At 42.8% G+C, this 16,101-nt stretch overlaps 1 protein-coding gene across 1 annotated transcript; it reads left to right on the top strand.

Moving 5' to 3' along the window:
* Nucleotides 1-2,509: 2,509 nt before the first annotated feature.
* zpax4 (zona pellucida protein AX 4) lies at nucleotides 2,510-6,302 on the top strand. The gene is made up of 17 exons (XM_028429795.1): nucleotides 2,510-2,630; nucleotides 2,707-2,762; nucleotides 2,837-2,926; nucleotides 3,028-3,155; nucleotides 3,232-3,372; nucleotides 3,438-3,506; nucleotides 3,651-3,821; nucleotides 3,890-3,986; nucleotides 4,060-4,268; nucleotides 4,335-4,694; nucleotides 4,773-4,890; nucleotides 4,959-5,164; nucleotides 5,237-5,354; nucleotides 5,435-5,607; nucleotides 5,686-5,765; nucleotides 5,852-6,177; nucleotides 6,256-6,302. Exons 1-17 carry the CDS (start codon nucleotides 2,608-2,610, stop codon nucleotides 6,300-6,302), a joined length of 2,412 nt encoding a protein of 803 aa, XP_028285596.1. The 5' UTR covers nucleotides 2,510-2,607.
* The last annotated feature ends 9,799 nt before the right edge of the window (nucleotides 6,303-16,101 follow it).

The following is a 16,101-nucleotide window of genomic DNA, read 5'->3' as shown; positions in this document are numbered from 1 at the left end:
AAACACACAAAGAAACAATTTTTAAAAAAGTTTCCACTTGGCTGAATGTCTATTTCTGCATGAAGGCGAACCCTGGCAACATACGTTATGATTGTAACTTGTGAAGTCTTTTGAAGTAAGAGTCAAAAGACTTCACATTACCTCGACCGCTGAGAGTGAATAGTAAAAGAAACAAGCCTGACCACATCCTGGTGGTTGTCCGAGGATCGGTGATCGTGATCGTCACCTGAGGATTAGCAGAGGACAGACTTTAACACAACAACATTACTTTCTGTGTTGCCATTGGTGACAAACGCAGGGTTCACAGCACCTGGTTGAAGTCGCATCGGCCACCGAGTCCATCACAGCTTCTTTGAGGCCTGTGGGGCAAAAGGTCACAAAGCAATATCATAAGTAAGCTGCTCAGGTAGGATGTCTTAACACGAGCTGCACTTATTACCTCATCCACTGAACTCCAGGCCTCATGGTGCCGACTCAGTGGCTCTGAGGAGTAGAAGAGTCACAGCAGTATGGTAAGCGTCGTCACTTGTAGGTGTTAGGATGTGTGAAGGTGCAGACATACTACCTTGCTTGCAGAACTCCAGCCTTCAAGGTGACTCCTGAGAAGACACAAGAAACCATGAACACCGACTTTTCCTTCCAACAACCTGCTGTAACAGCCTGCCCCTAACCCTACAGTGCTCAGACAGCTAAAAAAAAACAGCTCTTAAAAGGCACCCGGGTGGACCGAGGACTAGACAGACAGGTGCTGCCACTAACAGACACTGACAACCGTCACCTTCTGTGGTAGATTTATTCTACTTCTAGTGTTCCCTCCATCACAGGTTATGTCTGACCTCATCCTTTTAAGTGCTCTTCTGCTACACTGCGTTTAACAATTCTATTGTCACAGTTTAACTTTGTGTGACACGCAAGTTTCTTCGAGATGCCTGGGCTCTTTAACCATTCTTTCATTTTGTCACCTTTAAAGTGTAAACACTAAATATAAATTTACCGTCTAACGCCAGCTAAATATGTAATTTGAATCAAATCGTTCCATTTAATACTCTCGCCAACGACTCCAACACCTTCTGAAAGGAGAAAAGAGTCCAGGAGCCCCCGCTCCACAGTGCACTGGGCGCCTGGTTCGTAGGCCCCATTTCAAATGGACTCCAAGCCTTCAGTGTTTCCAGTGTTTGACTGAATGGAACACTGGCACCATAACGTCCATGTGAGTCTGAGATGCAGTTTCTGACACAGCTGCTGAAAGCATCGATTGTTTGTAGACATTTTCATTCTTCCACCAACTCCTTTTTTAGCAGTACCGAGCGGCTCCATTTCATCAGTATCCTTGGCTGTTAGCTGATCTGTCCACATGGCTCCTTCTCATGTGCCCTTTGCTGTCCCCATTTTTATTTGATCTGATTGAAAGGTCCATGGTGCCACCTTTGTAGTGTTTCACTTCCTTTAGTGCACACTCACAATCAAACCCAATCAATCACACCCAAAAGCAGAGCAGCCCATGGTAACACACAACCACAAACCACCAAACAACTCTCTACCACAGAACCACAACACTAACGCAAGATGCCGGCATCCCCACATCCTAAACATCCAAAACCTCCTAAAAATCCACAGCATCCACCACAACCACCTAAACGAGTGTCAATTAGTATTGACTTAAATTGTTGCTAAATGCTAAAGTCTAACGTGATATTATTAATATCAGCTAATGTTAAATAATAATCCTGTGCTGCAATTTATTTATTAATAATAATAATAATAATATAATAATAATTTTTGCCTCACTTTATTAGTACTACCATTCTGGATAACTTTAATATGTAACATCTAATTTTAAGTTTTATTAATCAGGCCTGCCAGAATCTGTTTGAGGCTGACCAGTAGTCCTTCTCCATGGCCTCTCCTTACTCCTCCCAGGCCCGAGTTTTTGCCTCTGCAACTGCCCTCGCTGCAGCATGCCTGGCAGCAGTCTGTCCATTGTTCCTGACCTCTGCACCATATGCTCTGATTATCACTGCTTTCAGCTGTCTCTGGAACTGGCGCCTTCCCCCTGTTCACCACTAGATGGCGACAAACGTTCTAAGTTTGGAAGAGTTTACTTTATACTGATACGTTTGAAGCGTTTCAATTTAAAAGCCTTTTTATTATCAACTAGGCCATGTGCAGGACACACGGGGGGATCAGTAGCCTACTGAATAAACAAGAAAAATCAGTGAAATCACGCCTTCTTACTCTTCACTGTGAAACAAGCCAGCAGCACCTTCACCAACCTTTATAAACCCACGTCTTCATTGGCCAATCAGGTGTTCCCACTCAGGCTCACACTCCAGTATAGTATAGGTGGCGGTAATGCACCTGAGAGTAGGATCCATTAAAGAAGAAGAAGAAGACCACCAATCAGGTGCTGCACTCACAGCTGTCAGCTATCTGCCAATCAGATGCAGCTGAAGCTAATCATGCTATGCAATATAACTCTAAAATGAAGTAAAGTCATGAAAGGTGGTTCGGGTAGGCGTTACAAGACTAAGAGGTTCGGGTTAGCTTGTTTTGGTTAGCAGGTGTAGTTTGCTAGCAGCTAGGCTAGCTAGACACTGCCAACACATCATGGATGTTGTGTTTTGCTTTTGGTAAGGTCTTTGAGTGTTTCAGGAGGGTTTCAGTGGGACCTGATTTGTTTGATCACACATCACCTTTGTGTTACAGTGTGGCCGCACTCCTGTCTGTGTGGTTTACAGCAACATGTGAACCAATTCCAGATGGTAAATAAAAAGTTTTATTTACAGATTATTAGATGATGTGGACTCACATGAAATTCTGCTGGCTATTCATACAGGAGCTCTTCATATGGAATGTTTTGATCGTTACTTCCTGATCACTGTTGATCTCTCTGTTGCTGGAGAGAAACCTCGCTTTGATGCTGTTGGTGGGTCCTACAGCTAACATGGATTAGCTCTAACTTTAATCAGCAATATATGACTTCATCAAATGATCTGTAATAAATATTTTGGAGGGTTTCTCGTCCAGCCAGAACAGGTGTGTACGCCATCACTGAGCAGAATGCAGCAAAGTGTGGCTACAGTGTCAGTGTTCGCCCTCTGCTGGGCCATGTGGAGCTCAGAGCGTCCTACTTCAGCTGCTACACTGACAACCAAGTACGTACAGACTGACGTCCTCAGGAGAATAAAAGCCTGGTTCTATTCGGTGTCACATTTTCTTTGGTTCTTTCAGGATGATAAAGTGTTTACTTTCAACTTCAACCTGGTCACACAACATGAAGGATACAAGGCCACATATGCACTGAACAAGACCTGTAGTCCCTCCTTTCTCTGGTCTCCCAGAGAGGTCACCTGTGAGGTCAACTACATGGAAGTAAGCCTGGATACTTTGTTTGCTCATAGAACATATTCAGATGTTAACATATGAGTTCTCTGTAGGTGACTGTGAAGACTGATATGACCTGTTCCACTGGGACAAAGAAAGGCGACTGGAACACTCTCAAACCTGTAAGTAATTCAAATTGTAGTTTCCGAAAACATGTGCTGCTGATCAAAATAAAACGGAAGCATGTTACTGGATGCAGATTTCAAGTATAATGCATAGATGTATGACAAAACCTAAATCTGTGGGGACTTTTAATGTCTTTCCAGGCACACAGCTCCACCACCTCAGACTGGCAGGTCATGTTTAAAAGAGGAGATGAGCAGCTGCAGCCGATGGACCTGTCCCAAGCTCGTCAGCAGGGCTATGTCTTCAACCTGACCGATGGAAGGCTGGTGTTTCGTACACCATATGGACAACCTGATTCATTCAGCACTGAGGCGAGTGACGGTGTCTGACTTGACAGCTTTACGTCAAAGCAGGGTTTAAGCAGAGTCTGTGTCTCCAGGTGAATGGTGTTCCAGTAGAGGTTGTCCATGCAACTCTGTTCTCCAGACAAAGCTGGGTTGTCCTCATGGTCGACATGGTGGCTGCTTGCTCCACACGTCAGTACTCCATTATGTAAAGGTTTTCACTTGTAAATAGCAGATCTTGTAACACCGGTCCTCTTCTGAACAGATGAAGGATCATATGATGACAGTGGCTACATGATCTGGGAGACCCCGGAAGCGCTGTACCCTAGTGTTGAGAGCACGAAGATCAGCATCCAACTCGGAGGTGAACTTGTGGAGCAGACGGTTGCAGAAGAGAGGGGCTACATCATAGAGAAGCACAACGCCACATTCCGAATCAGCATCCCCTGTAATGCTGAAGAAGGATACAGGAAGGTATTAATGAAATAAAATACATACCGATACAGTATTGGCACCAGTAGTGAATCTTGTCTGTTTCAGAGTCTTGTGGATGGTGGACTCTACGAGTTCTACGTCTTCCATCTGTATGTGGAGCAAGTCTTGGTGGATGAGGATAATGTTGAGACCGTGCTGAGTTTTCACAGGACTCTGGTCACTCCTCTGCTGCCCAGCCCAATTTTCAGTGACAACAGAACTGCTCTTGAAGAACAGATGTTCACGGTCTACCTCGGAGACGTCCCTGCAGACGTCGATCTTGCGTCTGTCCAGCTGAATGGACAAGAGTTCACATTGCCATTCTCAAACGCAAGCGGCCAGACACTCACAAAGGTCACATACCCCAACAGCACCCACAGCTACACTCTGAAGGTGCCTTTTGATAATCCTGTCGTCACACAGCAGGTAAAAAGGATCTGAATTATTTGCTTGGCAATATGGCCGCTTCTTCCTGCTTGATTCAGAATTTGTCTCTTTCTCTAGTTAATACCAGCAGATGCAGTTATTCAGTTGAAGTTGGACATCAACTTCACACTGACTGTTCAGTCAGGAAATGAGTCTTATCACATGGCGTCCATTGTGGCTCTGTTCGCAGATGAATGTGAGTGATTCATTTTAGATATCTACAGTGTATGAAGCTTAAGTTATTCATGTTCCTGTGTTTGACAGCTCCTCCACAGTTTGATGCTGTCTGTTCAGAGTCTGGAATCGGGTTCAAGCTGGACTACCGGCCTTTTGACTACCTGTGGGAGATCAGGATCGGCTCAGACCTGCTGACATCGGAGCTGGCAGCCAAGCGCGGCTACATCATGAGCAACGACAGCCAGAGTCTGCTGCTCATCGTGCCACTCTTCACTCAGGGCTATGAATACACGGTAAAAGGACAACTTGATGGACATTGTGGAGGTTTAACTGAACACAGAGTGACTCAGGTTTGTGTTTTGCAGGATGTTACTTTGAAGGGATTCTCTGCAACTTTTGAGATCCTGGTGAGGGATCGCGAAAACTCGGAGGTCCAGACCTCCACTGTGAAGACGTGTCCGTTCACTTCTACTGAACTCATCAGTAAGAACATTCTGTTTGCTGTCAGAACAGGTGGTGTCTCCATGTTGTGGACATGTGAACTAAATGCCACCTCTCTGTAGTATGTTCCACTGATGGGAGGATGACTGTGGTGGCTGACTTATCTTTGGCTGTGACAAGTGGAGGAATCCCAGCAACAGCACACCTCGTAGACAAATACTGTGGACCCAAAGAAGCAGATGACACCAGGGCTCTCTTCTCTTTCCCCCTCAACAACTGTGGATCCAGAGTCAAGGTAGTACTGATGGACTTTTCAAACTGTAATCCCTCCTCAAACCCACTGAACACTCACTATTTGATCCATGTTCATCAGGTTGGAAAGGAAAATGTGACCTATCAAAATGAGATTTTCTTCAATGTGGACAAACTGGTTCCTGGTGAAGCTACAGAGAGGTCTGAATCTCTACTCTTTCCTGCAGTTTTCCCCTCGACTAGCAATGTCTTTCTCTGAACAGTGAAGTTGTCCTTGTCTCTCACAGGGTCATAGTGCAGTGTACGTATTCTCTGGCTGGTCTCCATCGTCTCTTCTCAACATACAGATTTGTGTCTGACACAGACGGTGTCGGCAGCATCATCCACACTAAAGCAGGTACAGCAAGTTATTCACCTGATAAACGCGATCTGCAAAGGCCCACCGTCGAGCCCACCGTCGAGCCCACGGTCGAGCCCACGGTCGAGCCCACCACAGTACTACACACAGTACCCGCCACCATGAGGCCACCTGGAAGTCCTGTTGCACATCAGCTTGGTGTCCACCCACCTGCTCGCTACGTCAAAGTTTCCAAGATCCATCTTCTCAGCAATGGTGAAGATTTGATCATTTTTGAAGGATGTCCATATTTAAAATGGCTTTGCTAAACTTATTTTGAACCTCTCTTCACAGGAGATGAAACATTCCCGAAAACAAAAATAAATGAAGTCTACGTTTAAAGGAAATTTTTTTAAAAAAAAAAAAAAAAGAAGAAAAAATGGAATTCAATAAAAACTCTTAAAAATTCAGTGTATTGACTTTTACACCACAGTGCAGACACAGAAACTGACTTAAAATGCTTAATTTGAATTGTTTCCATGTTGGCTGAAGATACGCTGCGCCAAAATTTATGGAAGAATAAAAAAGAAGAGGGTGAAGAACAATTGCCTAGCAACGGCAATCAAACTAGCCTTGGTTGTTGCCATAGTAACTGAATGTTTGTTATTTAAAAAAAGAATTCCGACTAGAGCAGCTTCCTCCTGCGTAAATGACCGTGTATTTTGGTCAGTAAAATAATTGTAGTATTATGGGGATACAGTGCCACCTTGTGGCGAAGTTCGCATTATAAATAGCGTTTGTTTCCTTTCCCCATTGCAGTTTTATGGTTTCTCCTGCACTGTAAGACACACGTAGACAGCGGATGTTAGTTGTTTAACTTTACATATTCACATATGTCATGTCTATGTACTACGGGAGTTTGGCGTATCTGTGTGTATTATGTTGTTTATTTTGTATTTGTGTGAAACTGTAACATGGTTTGTTTTATTTCTGCAGTTTTCACGGTGCTTATGGTGCTGTAGTACTTTAACTGAGCCACGCCAATAAACTCCATACACATCTTCAAGTCCAAGGGGACCGCTACATCCTGATCTTTATGGACTCAGCAAAACAACGAAGTCTCCTCCAGAAGATATTCAAAAGAATTCTACTCGGCCGAGAATCCGCGATAAAGTTGGTCATTGTGCTCCTCCTGACCAAAGTAAGTGCTGGAAGGAAGTCGCAGGTTGATTTGCGCACACACAGATTTAAATGTGGAATTGTGCGGTTTGATTAGTTTGATTGCTTCTCCCTCTTTGTTCTTCTTCTTCTTTTTCTTCTTATTCTTCCGTACGTTTTTTGGCACAGCGTATCTTAAGCATGCATTGACCAATTTCAGCCATTCAACTATCAAAATGTTCATCTCACAGAGGTCATCTGCCAAATGTATCTTCTTTTACAAATTTCAAGCTACTGACTCCATTTTAGTCTTAAAACGCTCACGAACTTGTATTCAGAATTTTCAAATTCCGAATTGTTTGCGCGCGCCAGGCTCTCAAAGTTGGAGTGGTTTTTGAGGTCTCCTCTGAGTTTAACATTAGTGTGTATTGCGTGGAATGATCAAAGGCAGAGTGGATGATGTCATCACTCAGGGAGTGGAGAGAGGCTGCCTAAAAAATCTGTCTAACCTACGCTCAGGCCTGCACCTTCCATCTGACTGGGGTCATTTTTATACCGGTTAGAAGGAACACACTTATTCTTTAAGGTCAGTGACTTCATACTGTTCTTGTCTTCAGCTGTTTCTTCTTCATATCTTCATAATATTACAACATTTTTTACTTTTCAGTCACAGGTTAATTTGCACAGACACATTTTTTAAACTTGAAATAATCACTGATGTGACTTTTCTGAACTTATTTTTCCTGTTTAATTTTAATGTTGATATTAATATTAAGATTAAGAATACCTTTATTAGCCCAACAATGGGAAACAGATACAGACAGCAAAGGATAAGTTAGGATGCACTGCTTTGTGACTTTAATATAAGAACATCTGAGGACAAAGTTACTTTAAATGTTTGCTTCATTATTATTTTGAAGCAGTTTGTGCATCTGTTATCAATACATATTTCAAACATGGCTGGTTGGTGACTAATCACTTACCAGCTTAACCTGTTAGAATGAAGTAGTTAACTTGACTGATGATTTGTCAGTATCATTTTAGAACAATGTGGTGATTTAGAGTCAAAAACATGTAAGTGCAATTGTCATCAATAAATCGTCAAATTAATCGTTATCGGCTAAATGCCACAATTAATTGTGATTCAATTTTTTTTGCCAATATCGCCCAACCCTAGTTTATCACCACTGTCTCTGCATGTGTTCTTGTCAAGAGAAGGTCTTCTGTTGCGAACAGTTTGTGTGTGCATGCAAATTGCAGCATGGGTGCGTCTGATTGGTCATATGGAGCCTGTGGTCTAGTTTGATTGGCGGAACATGGTCAGGTGGTCACAGCTCCCCAGAGTTCCGCTGCTTCACTTGGCTGATGCAGAAAGATAAGATAAGATAAAACTTTATTAATCCCAAAGGAAATTCTTGTGCCAGAGGTATCAAGTTACATTAAAGGCAGTTAATTACAGAGTATAAGAGTATAAGTATCCAAATAAGAGTACAGTATGCAGTATGAGCACAATATATGACACATGGATACAAATATGGAGATATAAGGGGCAGCAGTGGCTCATTGGTAGAGCAGGGTTGGGCATCCAAGAAAGATGCAATGTATGTAATGAGTAGTGAGTCCACGTTTGGCCAATGTAGTGGAGTAAGAGTAGCGTTATTTGCTCACAAATGTACTCAAGTAAAAGTAAAAAGTATCAAACATTTCAATTACTCATATGAGTAATTTTTTTTCCAAAAAGTTACTCAAGTAAATGTAATAGAGTAAATGTAGTCTGCTACACTAATCGTCTCTGGTTATTTACTGATAACATTCAGGGCTGATAAACATACCTCTCTCTCCATCAGCTTGTGCCATAACTTCTTCTTTTTGTGAGTCTCCTGTTCTTCGGTGTGGCTGTTGATGAAGAGAAAACCTGGGTGAACATTCTGCTTCATAATGCATAATGGGAGGAGGCTGAAAATTCATATAGATTAATGTGTTTAAGTAAAAACTATGACGGAGTTTCTTACATCTCTGCTGTAGCTGCAGTCGGCGGCATTGTCTTCGATGAAGTCTGTAGGTTACAAACATATAAATACAGTGAGACACAGCTGAAGAGGACAATTAGCTCCACTGACTGTTCTGTGGTTATTATTGAGAATATCAATCTGTGAAACATACCCTTTTCCCAAAAAGTCTGTACCACCGGCAGGTTTTCCTCTCAGAAGCCACTGATGGGGTGGTGATGGCCTGGAGGATGGTTCTGTTCACTCCTGCTGGTCATAGATGTGTACATTAGCCTTAGTGTGAAGGATAAATAACTAAACTCTGCCCACACAATGAAAAGTACGACGGCGTATTAGGGCCAATGTAAGAAAAAAAAATACTGACCCGGAAGAGGAGGGGGGGCAATATTCTGAGATTTAAAGTCGTAAATTTACGAGAAAAAAAGTCGTAAATTTACGAGAAAAAAAGTCGTAGATTTACGAGAAAAAAACTCAGAAATTTGCATCCGTTTTTCCTGGTCATGGAATTATGTCGCGTTTCCATACATGCATACATGCACATGGTTTATGTGTACAGTTTACATATGTGTAAACTGGATAAAAAGCAACTGTTTAAAGTTTTTAGTTTTTATCACGGTGTTGTGAGAGTTGTAGGCCTATATGCCGGAAGGCAGTGAGTACGTGTGTGCTTACCTGTGTGTGAGTGTGCAGGATACAGGACAGCGTGTTTGTGTAGGAGTGGAAGAGAAGATGACTTGTTAGCTTGAGAGAGGAGCGATTTATTAACAAGAAGCATATGTACAGCGTAAAGAATATGAGAACACAGCTGCCGCCCTGCAGGGACAGGAAAGTGCTCTGGTCCTCCAGCTGTTTGTGACGGTGGGGGTTAACCACGAGCACCGTAGCTCGTCCTCTGCGCTCCCTGACTATGGTCGGGAGGTTGAAGCAGGAAAGGTTATCAACGGTGCTGTCTTCTTCACAGCATTGTCACAACTTGATGAGCTTTTCCACGGCGACCGTGACAGCAAGCAGCGTGTCTCCAGATTTGCGACTTTATAGCCTAATGTCAGAGAATATCTGAGGTCTTCCCGTAAATTTGCGAGTTTTTTTCTCGTAAATCTACGAGTTTTTTTCTCGTAAATCTACGACTTTTTTTTCTCGTAAATCTACGACTTTTTTTCTCGTAAATCTACGACTTTTTTTCTCGTAAATTTACGACTTTAAATCTCAGAATATTGCCCCCCCCCTCCTCTTCCGGGTCAGTATTTTTTTTTCTTACATTGGCCCTAATACGCCGTCGTAGAAAAGAACATTACTTTGAATTTACAAATTTCCACAGGTTTAATAATTTACTTCGTTACAAATTTTTTAAAGACGTAATTAGTGTTAGCATTGCGGCTATGTAAATGTTTACATATGTAAATAAAGCTAGCGTCTAGCTAGGGGCAAAATTTACGGAAGCGCTGAACTGCCAAGTAGAAAAAAAAGATTTAATCACTATCTCATTATAACGTCAAATGCTATCACGTTATAACTACATATTATCTCGTTATAACGTCAAAACTCATCTCGTTATAATGTGATAAGACGCTATCTCGTTATAACATGATATTACCTTGTTATAACGAGATACATTGCTGTAATAAAAAATGAACTGTTCATAAGCAGCCTAACCTAACCGGTTTGCTGCTGCACAGTGTATCGTCCACTGTGCACAGTAAGGACAGAATCTCCCCATGTTTTAATCCAAGCATGAAATAGAACGTAATTAAATCTTGTAAATGAGTCATTTCCCGATGTAAACCGTTAGGTTAGGCTACTTATAAACAGTTCATTTTTTATTACAGCAATATGTATCACGTTATAACGAGATAGCGTCTTATCACGTTATAAGGAGATAAGTTTTGACGTTATAACGAGATACGGTTTGATGTTATAACAAGATAATATGTCATTATAACAAGATAATATGTCGTTATAACGTGATAGTATTTGACGTTATAACGAGATAGTGATTAAATCTTTTTTTTCTACTGTGGCAGTTCAGCGCTTCCGTAAAAATTAGCATTTTTGTCAAATATAAATAAAAAATAATCGAAGTCGTGAAGAAATCTTGTGTGTTGCTAAAACCTAAAAAATTAAAGTAAAACTGTTCAAAGTTGGAAATATTAAGTTTACTTACTTTAATTAGGAATAGTGCTCATTTGTCAAATGAACGGGGTCAACCAGCAGGTGTCGCTGGCGGTCACTCCTGAGCACAGCACACCATGTGCTTCGTTTGGCCATGAACTCCCGTGAAGAACAATTAACTGTTAAGTTTTCTGTATTCGTAGTTTACATTTTGGTGAAACAGCCTGTGCATGGTGGTGATTTAATCATCTGTTTCTCCTCAGAGACCCTGGCAGACAGTCCTGTCTCCTGTCTCCAGCAGGACCATGCACCACCCCTCCTTCCTGCCTCTGTTTGAAGCTTTTCTAAAAAGGCAAATGGGTCAGTCTCTTAACTACATGTGAGTGAAAGCTGAAGGCTTTACCCTGTTGACTTTATGTCGTTTTCTCCTCTCCTCTGCAGAGGTCTTTTACACTGAACCCTCCATGGACTGTGGGAGGAAGATTTATAACAAGCTGAGTAGGCAGAGGGTAAGTGAAGTCCAACAACACTCAAATTGCCATGAAAACCCACAGTAATCATGAGGTTTAGTCCCTGGATGGTAAAATAAACACACTTTAATTTAGGGAATCAGCCTCAGTCTCACAGTGAGCCCCAGACAATATCGATAATATCAATCCATTACTTTGATTTCCCCCCAATATTTTAGTGTTTTATTGAAATATATTGTGTGAAACCTGATGTGCTAATGCTGAAGTAACGTCAGTTCAGAGCTGATTTGATGAAGCAGTTCCTAGTCTCTGTGCACATTAAAGAGGGGTGTGGAGCTTATAAAGGGGCTCAGACAGAGAAGGACCTTTAATAAGATTGGCTCAGTCCTGTCAGACAGCACTAAGACACTAAAGCAGGGGGCTGGTAAGAAAATGAGACCAGGAGCCCCTAGAGGAGGGAGTGTGTTTTGTGACATAACAAGAGTTATATGAGGAGAGAAATAATGAAAAATCTCTATAAATGTAAACACAATCTGTTTTTTTAAAGTCACACAAGGCATCTATCTTATTTCTTTAAATCAGGTGTTTGATTACTCCAAGTTCAACATTCCGCCACCCATCAAGTCATCATGCCTGGCCCCACCAAACTTTCCTTTCAAATCTGGACCACATCCCACCAAAGACCTAGGCAGCCCCGCCTGGTGGATCCACATTATCCACACACTGCTCAAATTTCACCACTACCAATCAATAATGAGTGAGGAGGAAGACTCTGAGGCAGTTGAAAAGGCTGTGTGTGGTGAGGTGCAGTGTGTGAGGGGGGCCGGTTTGGGTTGGTCGGATACAGAACTTGAAGCGGCTACCACTCTTTTAAGTCTCTTCGACACGAAGGAGGATCATTTAGACACTGCCCTCCAGCTGTTTGCTGCAGGTGATTGTTGCCAGACAGGTCTTGAAAAAGATTCAGCTCCATCATCTTCCACACTGAGAACATCTGAAGATTCAGTGGAAATGAAGATACAGCTGCTTTCAGATTCGGAGGCGGTTGCTGTTGATATGCTCCTAAGTCTTGGAGACGTGGGAGCTTTGGATAAGTGTAGTGATTGTTAAGGCTGTTCCATATTCCACGAGAACAGAGAACAGAGAACTCACTCCACGGGTGGTAAGAGTAAAAAAAAAGTTTACTTTACAATCCGATAGCAACCGATTAGTTCGGCAGTTTCGCTTTAAAACGAAGATTATTAATCATCTGTTGAAGCTATAAAACGCTAAAAACATCAGCCAATCCTCCGGGTGGACCCTGCACTGAGTATTGGCTGGTTGTCACTCTCTTCCTGCTCTGCGCGCATGAGAGAGGTACGTGCATGATGGCCGAAGTCACAGACTGGTTGGGAGGCGTGGCTTCCGGATGAGCTCAGAGAGAAAGGGGCGTGTGTTTACTTTCAAAATCTGGCTGACTCTCACTGAGTTTTCAAAATCTCCTACCCTACCTTTTAAACATATGGAGCCAAATCGGGTCATACGTGTTGTTCACCTGGAAAAAATAAAAAATCTTTTTTTCAGCTTCAGATTTACTTTTCAGGTTCAAATCTTTTTTTCACTTTCGCCTCTCCTTTTTTCACCTTTGAGGTTTTGACCACGATTTTGCAGGGGGAGTGGGACATGGGTGTGGACTGCTGAGTGACAGCATGACAATGAACGCTGAGGCAGAGCGCACCCTGGGCTGAGGCCTTAGCTCGGCCATGGTGCCTTCAGGGAACATCAGATGTGTGGTCAGTTAAACTCTCTAATGTATTGACGTGACTGGCTGCAAAACACTGACACCAGGCAAAGTTGTAGACAGTGTCGCATCAAAAGGGAGAATATTAATAATTTATGGAAGCGATAAGACGCTAAACACATCATGCAGTCCTCCTGGCGGACCCTGTAAGGAACTATTGGCTGGCTGTCACTCTCTTCCTGCTCTGTGCACCAGAGAAGAAGTACGCACGCTCAATGTGCACTGTTCACACAGGCTTTTGTACCATCACCAACCCTGCCCACAGCTCCTGTTGATGACCTTGTAAACAGTTTCAGTTCCAAAGTTATGACTGTTATTGATTCAATTGCCCCAATCAGAACCAAAGTTCTGTCAGGCAGAAAAAAGTCACCTTGGAGAAATGCCACACTGGTTAAAGTTCAAAAAAGAGTCTGCTAACAGGCAGAACTCCAGGTTCAATATAACATTTACAAAGAGAGCCTACATAACTACAACCTGGAACTAAAAAATGCAAGACAATCCTATTTTTGAGAGATCATCGATAGGAACAGCAACAATGCTCGCACATTGTTTTCTGTTACAGACAGACTGACAAACCCAGGAGTATCAGTCCCACCTGAACTGCTGTCTAAAAATTCATGCAGTGACTTTGCATCTTTTTTCACAGATAAAGTGTTAAAAGTGACTGTAGCTCTAGCTCCGGCAAAACCAAAATGTCACTTGTGCCTTCTCGTTCACCAGTTAAGTGATGAACTTCAGTGATGAAGTCTGGATGCTTCAGCAATAAATAACTACAGGCCAATATCTAACCTTCCTTTTCTGGGAAAGGTCATTGAAAAGGCAGTTTTTCAACAAAATCATGCATTTTTGTTGCAAAACAATCTTTTTAATGAATTTCAGTCTGGGTTTCGGGCGCACCACAGCACTGAGACTGCACTTCTTAAGGTCTTAAATGACATACATCAGAATAATGATGCATCCAAAGTCTCTGTCTTAGTACTGCTGGACCTTAGTGCTGCATTCGATACAGTTGATCACAACATACTGCTCGACAGGCTGGAGCAGTGGGTGGGATTTACTGGCACTGTGTTAAACTGGTTCAAATCTTACTTACATGATAGGGACTACTTTGTGTCAATTGGTAACTACACTCAACAAAAATATAAACGCAACACTTTTGTTTTTGCTCCCATGTTTCATGAGATGGACTTGAAGATCTAAACTTCATTCCAGATACACAATATTACCATTCCTCTCAAACATTGTTCACAAATCTGTCTAAATGTGTGATAGTGAGCACTTCTGCTTTGCTGAGATAATCCATCCCACCTCACAGGTGTGCCACATCAAGATGCTGATCTGACATCATGATTAGTGCACAGGTGTACCTTAAACTGCCCACAATAAAAGGCCACCCTGAAATGTGCATTTTGTTTCTGCTTTATTGGCGGTCTGGGGACTCAGAACCAGTCAGTATCTGGTGTGACCACCATTTGCCTCATGCAGTGCAACACATCTTCTTCGCATAGAGTTTATCAGATTGTCTATTGTGGCCTGTGGAATGTTGGTCCACTCCTCTTCAATGGCTGTGCGAAGTTGCTGGATATTAGTGGGAACTGGTGCACGCTGTCGTATACGCCGGTCAAGCACATCCCAAACATGTTCAATGGGTGACATGTCCGGTGAGTATGCTGGCCATGCAAGAACTGGGACATTTTCAGCTTCCAAGAATTGTGTACAGATCCTTGCAACATGGGGCCGTGCATTATCTTGCTGAAACATGAGGTGATGTTCATGGATGTATGGCACAACAATGGGCCTCAGGATCTCATCACGGTATCTCTGTGCATTCAAAATGCCATCAATAAAATGCACCTGTGTTCTTCGTCCATAACAGATGCCTGCCCATACCATGACCCCACCACCACCATGGGCCACTCGATCCACAACATTGACATCAGCAAAGCGCTCACCCACACGACGCCACACACGCTGTCTGCCATCTGCCCTGAACAATGTAAACCGAGATTCATCCGTGAAGAGAACACCTCTCCAACGTGCTAGACGCCATCGAATGTGAGCATTTGCCCACTCAAGTCTGTTACGGCGACAATCTGGAGTCAGGTTAAGACCCCGATGAGGACGACGAGCATGCAGTTGAGCTTCCCTGAGACGGTTTCTGACAGTTTGTGCAGAAATTGTTTGGTTATGCAAACCAATTGTTTCAGCAGCTGTCTGAGTGGCTGGTCTCAGACGATCTCGGAGGTGAACCTGCTGGATGTGGAGGTCCTGGGCTGGTGTGGTTACTCGTGGTCTGCGGTTGTGAGGCCGGTTGGATGTACTGCCATATTCTCTGAAACGCCTTTGGAGACGGCTTATGGTGGAGAAATGAACATTCAATGCACGAGCAACAGATCTGGTTGACATTCCTGCTGTCAGCATGCCAATTGCACGCTCCCTCAATGCTTGTGGCATCTGTGGCATTTTGCTGTGAGACAAAACTGCACATTTCAGGGTGGCCTTTTATTGTGGGCAGTTTGAGGTACACCTGTGCACTAATCATGATGTCAGATCAGCATCTTGATGTGGCACACCTGTGAGGTGGGATGGATTATCTCAGCAAAGCAGAAGTGCTCACTATCACACATTTAGACAGATTTGTGAACAATGTTTGAGAGGAATGGTAATATTGTGT

Source organism: Parambassis ranga, chromosome 18 (assembly GCF_900634625.1).
Source record: "Parambassis ranga chromosome 18, fParRan2.1, whole genome shotgun sequence".
Classification (NCBI taxonomy): domain Eukaryota; kingdom Metazoa; phylum Chordata; class Actinopteri; family Ambassidae; genus Parambassis; species Parambassis ranga.
Note: the sequence above shows the minus strand (reverse complement) of the source record. Positions and strands in the feature narration are given on the sequence as shown.